General features: G+C 43.7%; 1 protein-coding gene across 1 annotated transcript; it reads right to left on the reverse strand.

The window, feature by feature from the left end:
• Positions 1–1,840: 1,840 nt before the first annotated feature.
• On the reverse strand, positions 1,841–3,963 carry LOC131291171 (uncharacterized). The gene is made up of 2 exons (XM_058320362.1): positions 3,656–3,963; positions 1,841–3,455 (listed from the first exon to the last, which is right to left on the reverse strand). The coding sequence occupies exons 1-2, from the start codon at positions 3,961–3,963 to the stop codon at positions 1,841–1,843; spliced, it is 1,923 nt and encodes a 640-aa protein (XP_058176345.1).
• Positions 3,964–10,498: the final 6,535 nt, after the last annotated feature.

A 10,498-nucleotide genomic window follows, 5' to 3' on the forward strand; every position in this document is an offset into this window, starting at 1 on the left:
CTCTCGCACTAGGTTGCATATTTTGATATCATATCTGTAAATAGGTTTTTCGCACGAGGATCAAGAAAAACAAAATATGTAAAGGAAAGCGTACAGGTTACGCTTTTTAAGGATATTACATACCGAACCGGGTTAAAAAGGGTAGAGCGGACGATTAGAAAACTCTTCAGGAGCGCGTTGATATTCGGGCCAACCCTCGCCTCATCCCAGCCCTTTTCCAGTCCACAGCTATTAATTAAGATGTGCAAAAACAACAACAACAACAAAAACGGTGCGAAAGGAAAGACGAATCGCGGAAATAACGAGGCTGAGTAGCCCGCACTGTAGTGGACAAGTAAAAGCTTCTGCATTCTAGGGAAAACGGTAAAACATAACAGAAAACTCATAACCCATCGCTGGATGGAAGAATAGGTTGCGGGATGATGGTGAAGGGGTAAATCAAACGAAATGAGTGAAACAAAGAAACGAAGAAGGTACCATCCGAGGCTTAACATTGATATAGCAGCAACTGTGCTAGCTTAGTTCCCGTCCCATTTGCCGGACTGGGGGACTAATACGAGGTGAACTTCATCTACTACTGATACCTACTACTATAACCGCTACTACTCTTAATACAGCTGCATGTAAAACTGCAACTAGAACTGCAACTACTACGAAACGTCGCCGACGACGGTAACTGGAAACGAATTGATGATGATCAGTAACCAAGATTATTATTATTATTATATTATTATTATTATTATTATGACCTATTACTGCTATTAATGCTACTGCGATTATTATTATTATTATTATAACTATCGTGACTAGAATTGTCATTATTATCAACATGATGATCATTATACTTATTATTAATATTAAAATTATTATGTGAATGATAAAAGAAACCTGTAATTTCAGCTAGGCGTATAGGAATTGGAGCGGAAAAGGGACGGGACGGTGGGGATAGTAGAAATGTAATAAAATTGGGACAAAACGTGTTGAAGATGCTAGTTATATATTTGAAATTTCAATTCAACGTTATGTATTTCAAAGAATAAAAAGATTTGAAATGAAATGAACACTGTGAACGTGAAGTTAGTCCGGTTTCACTTGGTGCGTGCGTTGGGTGAAATTATTTCACTCCTACCATAGGGATGAGAGAAGACGAACGATTGCATGGTAAATATTCGGCAGCAACAAACGAACGAAAATCGCACCTTCCAGAGCGTTATAATGAAAGAAACTTATTAATATTTACGATACACGTTAATTAGCAACAACCTAACCCTGTGTATGACGATTTCTTCAACGACGAGTGCATGGCGGATTCACAACGAAAGAACAAGGGCAAATACAAAACTCAACAGCAGATACGTTTAAATCATACAAACCAGCAGCCAATCGAATAAACCTTCCGTCGTGTGTAAAATTCCAGGAATAAAAGACAAAGTTTTTGAAAATGGAACGCTAATTCGATTTTATTGTTTTTGTTGTAATTCCTAACCTGCTCTCGATTATAATAATAAAAAAAAAACAATCTGAGTAACATACGTCTTCGAACGTACTTAAATTTGATTGAGACGCGCTAATGGAAAACTGTAATGCGCTGGTTCCATTTGTTGTAGAGTGCATACTGGTTTTCGAGGAAAACAAATTTAATAAAGTAATATATTCATATAGTCTAACGAATCGCAGCACTCTTCTGACAAAAAAAAAAAAATAAATCTAGTCACATGACCACATGATCCATCCATCTTTTCTAGGCGAATAATTCTAGGTACAGCCTTTGGTCATTAAAATAAGGAAAAAGTATTACTAACTCATGTGACTTTAAAAAAAAAAAAAATTAAAAACTTCTTTAGTTAGCCGTTTCATTCTCCGACGGCTGTGTTTCGGTGCCCCCCACTGACGGTGTTTCCACGACATGGCACGGCTGTGTGTCGATGTCTGTTTTGCCTTGGGCGAGCGTGGTCTTATTCAACGCATCTAGCAGTTGTCGGGCGGTTGGACGATCAGCTGGCAGGACCTCAGTACAGATGTGGAACAGCTCCACGAGCGGAAGATGCTCCTCGCCGATGTCAATGTGGCTGGGGATAGGCGGCCGAGTTCCCAGGACGGCATAGTTAAGGTACTGGCCGTCCTCGTAGTCTTCATCTTCCTCGTAGTCAGCCTCTTCCTGTGGAAATTCATCGTAGCCGTCGGAACCCACCTCCAATGTTTCGTACTCTGCTTCGTCTAAATCCTCGTCGAAATCCTCGTCTAAATCCTCGTCTGAATCCTCGTCGTCGGATTCGTCGCTACTGATGCAGATGATTTCCACTGCAGGTGCCTTTTTTTCGGGTATTAGCTCCTCGCCATTGCTGTCTAGTATCGGAATAAGCGTAGTCGGATTACCATCATCCGCGTTGCTGGACGTCGTTTCCGGCGAAACCACACTACCACTGGCCGCGATGGTTTCTTCACTCGTGGTCTCGAGCTTCTTCAGCACAGGTTCAGCACAGGTCTCTTCAGCGTTGCTGGACGTCGTATCCAGCGAAACCACACCATCAGTGGCCGCGATGGTTTCTTCACTCGTGGTCTCGAGCTTCTTCGCCTCATCGCCTTTGTTGGACGTCGAATCCAGCGAAATCACACCAGTGACCGCGATGGAGTCTACACCTGTGGTATTGAGCTTCTTCAGCATAGGTTCCTCATCAACATTACTGGACGTCGAAACCGCAGGAACAGTGGCCGGGATGGATTCTACACCCGCCGTCTTGATCTTCTTCTGCAAAGGTTCCTCATCATCGTCCGATAATACAACCTTGCACGGCTCTTCCGCTAACTCAATATCTTCATCTTCACCATAATCATTTGAATCTCCTTCCGGGAAATCTTCGTCGCTTTCTGCGCCCTCTTCATCGTCAGCTTCACCATCGGCGGACATGTCCAACCGACGTTTGGCAACACTTGCCGGGTGTGTAATTACCTCATCCATAATGCCCGCAAAGGTGTGTGGCGGTGTCAGTGTTAGCGTTTCATAAATTGTCAATCCAAAGGCGAAAATATCCGCCTTTACACTAATAAGCGCGGGATCATTTTTAAAAACTTCCGGCGCTGACCACAGCGTCGTCCCTATGTAGCGTGCGTTCGGAGCCTTTACGCGGTCCAGGTAGCCTTTGTTGTTTAACGGAACGCTTACGCCGAAGTCGCAAATCTTGGCATTTTCAAAATCCTTGTTAATCAGTATATTAAAGGACTTCAAGTCGCCGTGGAGGATGTGTGCGTCTTCATGGAGGTACACTAGCCCGCTTAGCACATCGATGGCCATTCTTTTGGCCTTATCGGCCTCCAACGGACCCGCGTTCTTTGCGTATCGTTTTTCCAGAATGTCCCCGAGCGATGAGTTGCAGTACTCTAGCGCAAGAAAACTAACGCCAACACCTATTGTATCATAGCCTCTGAAACCTACTATGTTAGGATGTTTAAGATTTCTGCAAAGTCAAACGAAACGAACGAAATTAGTTATCGAATTTATAAAAAATGCATAACAAAAAATTTTCGACAAAAGTTCGACACTCCTGGGTGGCAGCAGGCCGAACTGTCACATCGAAAATGAATAGGCCGAATGGCGTTCACATAAACACACCGTTCAAAGGATGCACAAAAAAAAAAGAAAAACAATCTTGCTTACTCCACTATATCTGCTTCCTCCGACAGACGCTTGTCAAACATGGCTCTATTACTCGGATCCCGTGCACTGAGCATCTTGATCGCCCACGGTGAGCGTTCCTCGGTGGTTAGATTGCGCTTCACAACATAAACTTGCACACCGGTGCCATAACCTAGCGTCTTCACTAACGGTGTTGGCGGCAATTCCATGACACTCGCCTCCAAGTCGCAGTTGGCTGGATTTTTCTCCGACGGCATCAACTCGACGCTCTTGTGCTTGTTAAGCATCTCCAGCATCGACAGCTTCCACGGTGTTTCATTTTTGTCCATCTTCCGATAACTCGTTCTTTATCGACGTTTATTCTAACTTTGTACGGCTAGTAGCTAGCAAGCTTGTAGCTCCGACGAAAAGGCTTGCCTGAGGCACCTACACTGGAATTTACTGTACTGAAATTGACGATTTGGCCCATAAGGCACGGACAAACCTAGCTAGGACACTTCCTTTCAGTTCGGCGTCTGGAGCGAAAGTGAACTGTTTGCCCGCGTGATTTCCTACAGGCTACCAACGGTTGCACATTGACAGTGTTGCCAAAACTAACACCGAACGAAACAACCCAAGCAACCCAAGTTTATGTTCATTACCAACAAGCGAGGGTTCATTCGCTCTTTTCAAATAAACGAATGAACGATCGATCTTGAGAATATCCCAAAAATGTGACCGAGGGGCTGAATGGATGGTGGGAAGTAGGAGATGATGAAGCTAATAATCTGGAGATGCGAATATGCGAATGTATGAAATAAATCAAAAATAGCTATGTAATGTCGTATGTCAAACTCGGACAAAGGATGTTGACAATAAACCGAATTACACAGTAGAACGTCTATTATTCGGATTGACTGGGAGTCGGATTATCCGGCAATTGAATTATCCATGGATCTGCCAGCTGTCAACCGCAAAATTGTGTTGAGCTTTTCCAGATTGGCAATAATTGTTGCTACTGCAACTTTCGGTAAAAGAGTAAATGAGGCCCCGGCCGCCATGTTTTCGATCGTGGCTACACCTCTTGTGGCCGTTTAAACTGAATGTATGCAATTGGTGATACATTAATTCGTTAAATTCAACCTACGAGTATTTGACCCGTAGTTTGTACCGTTAATTTCGGCTACGTAATCAACCTACAGGTGCGGTTTCATGCTGTCCATCATGAGTGCTATAGTTTACTTACTAATAACTTAACATGTAAAAGTATATTAACCCGCACTCAACCCCCACTGCGTGAGTAGTTTAAACCGTTATGTTCTTTTAAGCGAACCGTTAGCTATCAAATTTTCGAAAAGAATGCATGCGTCGCGCTTTGCATAGCTTCAGGCGCTTAATGTGAACCAGTAGGAAGAGGAAAATCTAGCCCGGGGCCTCATTTGCTCTTTTACCTAACTTTCAGTTCAAAAGGGTTTATTTAACAAATTTCAGTATTTTAAAATCAAACTATGTAGTTATTAATATATTCATGATCGGTAAACATTTTTCATTTTTCGTGTGTTGATATTCTAATTCAACTTAACTCTTTTACTATAAACATGTATCTGACATTTACTTGTATCGAGGCTCGATCATCCATGGAATTCGATTTTCCAAGGTGTGCCCAACTTGATTTGATGGCTTCATTTTTTGTCTTAGCTGGTGTCACTGCTCTGACGCATGTAAATTTAACGTACGTATAAAAGCAAATCCCTTAATTCTATCGAATCGTCGTATGCGTTGTTGTGGTTTTCCCCTAAAAAAGAAATAAATAAAACAATTAATAAGTCTCTCTTTGATAAAAAATATCTGGAATTGCAAATCTGAAAATATCGCATGCGTCGGTGCAGTAGCACTAGCTTAAACCTGTGGTCACAGCTTTCCGCAACCGCATGCGGTTGCGTTTTTGATCCGTCAAACGAGCACAGCTTTAAGCCAAAAATAATACTTTAACACGTTGACTGCAACGCTTATTTTGGTCATGTTTCCCTGAAGGCCAAACTTTTTCTTCATACAATATCGCTGGCTATCATTTTTGATAGCCATGGCCTGCTGGGAAGTGCACAGGTGCTCGAAGCGCACACACACAGCTCGGTGTGATATCCACCATGCTAGTATATTGCTGTATCAACGCTTACGCTGCGAGTCAACGGGCAGCGGTCGCCACACACGACCCTCTCTATTCAGAGTCCGATCCATACTGACTACCCTCTATCCGTGTAACCCGAAACCCAGGATGCCACATCCTCCCTTTGGCAAAAATAAAGCGTTACCTATTCCCACAATTCTCTACTCTCTACACACATGTTCAAGTACCGCTTCGATGGTCTTATTTTCCTACCGCTACGCCCTTCAAACCTCTTATTCTCTTTGAATGACTCTTCCTATCTTCCCTCGCATTACGGTCAAATTTGGCAACCTGGTCCCGATCCCTCAACTCCTCGTCTTGAGGACGTGCTGAATCAACATTAATATTAGGGAGCAGATTCCTCACTGCTCTACCAAACAATCAATTGTGCTGGAGGAATTTTCGTCACGTGATGCGGCCATGAGTTGTATGCAACCACATAGTCAGCCAAAACATCCTTCCAATTCTGTTTTTTTCAGCCTAGCTACGGTTACCCTTTGATTCGCATACCCTTTTAATACCTCTCGGAACCAAGCACGCAATGTACCAACCGGGGATCCCCATCGCTATTGGAATCGAACTGCGGAGGCATAGGGCACCCGGTGATCATCTGGTTGATTTCACCGGCAATCAGCACCAGCTTGATTTTCACCTTACTCACCAATACCAAACCGCTGTTCCGTGCCACCGGCCTAATATTCATGTTTCATCCTGTTTCTTTATTCGTGCATATGGGCTACCGTTTGCTCTTCAAGCAGTCTAAAACAAAAACAAACAAAACAAAACAAAACTCAACGCTTTTCTGCACTGGTCATGGGCCGAACCCGACTCAGTGACATTCGCGATCACCGCTCCGCTCTGTTGGTCATGGGCCGAACCCGACTCAACTTTCGTACCCTCTCTCTCACTGGCCATGGGCCGAACCCGACTCAGTGGTGCCTCCGATATTACCTCTCTGTTGGTCATGGGCCGAACCCGACTCAGCTTTCGTACTCTCTCTCACTGGCCATGGGCCGAACCCGACTCAGTGGTGTCTCCGATATTGTCTCTCTGTTGGTCATGGGCCGAACCCGACTCAACTGTCGCACTCTCTCTCACTGGCCATGGGCCGAACCCGACTCAGTGGTGCCTCCGATATTACCTCTCTGTTGGTCATGGGCCGAACCCGACTCAACTGTCGCACTCTCTCTCACTGGCCATGGGCCGAACCCGACTCAGTGGTGCCTCCGATATTACCTCTCTGTTGGTCATGGGCCGAACCCGACTCAACTGTCGCACTCTTGCTCACTGGCCATGGGCCGAACCTCACTCAGTGGTGTCTGCGAAAATGTTATCAAATGCCCCTTTGTTGGTCATGGGCCGATCCCGACTCAACTGTCTTCCCAAAAATACTGTCTTCACATACGCGTCCTCCTTTCTTCATCACTACCGGTTATCAATTTTCCACTTCGTTATCATGGCAGGATCGCCAATGTGATATCCACCATGCTAGTATATTGCTGTATCAACGCTTACGCTGCGAGTCAACGGGCAGCGGTCGCCACACACGACCCTCTCTATTCAGAGTCCGATCCATACTGACTACCCTCTATCCGTGTAACCCGAAACCCAGGATGCCACACTCGGCAATTGATATTTTTCTGGTTTTTTGCCTTTAACACCTTATTGTTTATTTCTATTGGCGTTATTATTAAATATATAGCGCCTCAAGATTTCTCCAATAAACGGCTTACGTATAAGCAGCGTGACTGCATCCGTCTCGTTCACCCAATAGACACGCAACGACATTTAGCGAAAGAGACAAAGCGATTCACATGTGATTCAATAAACAAAAACCTTCCACTAAAACAGCTTGTAACTTTTTTCATACCACAATTATTGTAAAACCAACCACAAATTAAGCTAGACAAGAGATGAAACTACAGTCTGTTCTCGAGTTACGCGGTTCTCGACTTACGCGGATTCGGAGATACGCGGTTTTCAAAATTTGACAGTAGATTGGGTTTATTACATCGATTTAAATTCCTGAGATGTACAACCACACGAATAAATGAGTAAATTACACATTTGCATAACTTACGCTTTTTATTTCGTTTGTTGCAATTTATGTAGTTTGAATACGCTTGCAGTGCATTCATATTAATGGACAAAGAAAATTTTTGAATATTCTATGATACATATGTACACAAGAGCTCGATCTCTTAACTCCTAGTATAAACTATGTGTCAAGCAATATTCGAGGTACGCGGAAATTCGAGATACGCGGATTTCTGTGGAACGCAAAAACCGCGTAACTCGGGAACAGACTGTATGTAACTACCAAAGGATTTGTAGGTAAGAGTTGTCATTAAGAAGATATAGTACTTCAAAAATCATGGTAGGTGGCTATCAAAAATGATAGCCATGGCCCCCCAGGAAACATCACTGGCTATCAAAAATGATAGCCATGGCAGTCAACGTGTTAATGTTTGAATATACCACTTATATGAGCATTCAATCTCATTAAAGTCTACTAGGAACAATATTTACTGTTGACATATAATAACACAAGAGTCTGCGGCAAGAATCAAACTCGTTTGATTTTTTAGTACAGAAACCGCAAGGTCTTGCGTCTGCGGTGACAGCCCAAGACAGCTCCTATCTCTCCCATGGGAAAAAACGCAACCGCATGCGGTTGCGCAAAGCTGTGATCAGGGGTTAACACCTTGCCGTCGGGATACACCGTACGATGTAATGAATCGCCGACCGAAAAACAGATTTGCGCACATTTTGACAGTTGACTGACCAACTGACAGCATATTACCGTTTGCAATGGTTGCTTTGTGCCTCGTGTAAACTAAGCATAAAGCGTTGCGACATCGTGAATTGTGCGGACATCAATGTATTAATGAGTAAACTGTTGTAAACCCGCCGTGAGTTCATGACATCAATACAATTTCAAGTGAACTGATGAGTTCACGATGAACGCCACGAAGCGTGAAGTTCACTTCTAGTCGATTGGGACGCGACATGCTGTCAATGATGATGGGCGAAATGCGGGGCGAAATATATCGATGATAAAAAAGATTTATTTATTTACATTTACATTACATATGTCTTCCATTTAAAGAAAATATATATATTTCATAATTAATCGGGGCAAATTACACGGACGATAGGTAATTCGTGCCTCATAATTTCAGAAATATAATGCAATTCGTTTTCAAATGGAAGAAAACATATAGATTCAATGTTTAATAATATTAATTGATTGTATTTTGCACACAACTTTAGCGACGATAACGATTTCACAGCGAAGATTACAGCTTTTTGGGCGCCTTTTTTATCGTTTTACGTATATATGCCTTTTATGAAACAGTTGTATCCATTATATTCTTTACATTTGACCGTATAATGTATTTTTTCTTTAAATTTTTTACAGTTTCATTGTGAATTTCGGTACCAAGAGCAGAAAATCATGCCCAATTGCTGCATAAAACGACACACACAATTGAGATGGTTAGTTTTTGGTTGCACAACTAAGGATCGTGCCGTTTAAAAAATATTTCATATTCCAAATTCATATTCCGTACAACGGGCTCGCTTTCATTTTCTAAATCCAACGGCAGCCATCTTAGAGACATAGATCCAGCACTATAGACTCGTTGCTATGCGATGTCATGGCCTGCCAATTTGCAGCATGCTTTCCTTTTTTTTGTTGGTCGGCGAGCAGCTGCCTACATCGTCGTACGATATTGATGTTCGCTTTTCGTGTTCAGCGAACGCCAGCAGTAGTAAATTGAACAATGTTCCAGTAGCCAGGTAAAGAAAATGGGCGCATAACAATCTGTAACAGTAGCCCCGCGAGAAGTGCGTACCTACTTTTGCTTTTTAACAATAATTCTTTGTGTTTTGTTAGCTATCCACCCAACCTTTTCTTCGCCGGAGGTCAATGATCAAGCGCCGTCTGGTTCGCGTTTTCAAAAGCAGTGTCGAAGGGCTCCGCAGTGGCGACAGCCCTAGGGAACAATTGATCGGTGTTCGACAGGGAATAAAAAAGAGTTTTGTGTTCCGGCAATCCGTCCTGTGTTTCGCAACAGCCAGCGAGCTGTTTACCAGGAAGTGTCGCTTAGTTCGACATCTCTACCCGCGGGCCCTCTAAGGGCGAAGCACCGAGCAGCAGCTGTGTCGAACCTAATTTCCTTGGAAGTGTAAGGGACAATGCTTGAGATTTTTCCCACAACGAGCAGGCGGTGCACAAGTGGAGCATCTGTTTTTACCCGTCACTCGCGCTTCGGTAGCTGATTCGGTCGACATTTAGCACGGGGCGTGTGTTTGTATGTGTGCGCGGTAGTGTTTCGTTCCTTTGTGTTTTTTTTGGTTTAATGTGCTCTTTTTTTTAAAAAAATCATCCTCAACGGGTCGTGTCTTTGGTTGAAAAATAAAAGCCCACGACGGTGCTGAGGGCTACCTTTCGTTGGCACGCAGTCTAGTCTGGAACGTTTCCAGCAAACCGGAAACGGTGACCGTGCCGTCGTTAGTGTTGGTGGCCACCAGCGCGCATTCCTGTCACCAAACTGGTCTCGCGATCCGCGATCAACGCAAACCAACAGTCAAACGGGCGATCGTCCATCACCTTGACGCACACCAACACACACACACTTGCAGCCCCCAGCGCCCACACGGGGGTTGACATCGAGGCGTAGTGACAGTCAATCAACTCCAGGGGTGTGATTTGG

Source organism: Anopheles ziemanni, chromosome X, assembly GCF_943734765.1.
Source record: "Anopheles ziemanni chromosome X, idAnoZiCoDA_A2_x.2, whole genome shotgun sequence".
Taxonomy (NCBI): Eukaryota; Metazoa; Arthropoda; class Insecta; order Diptera; family Culicidae; genus Anopheles; species Anopheles ziemanni.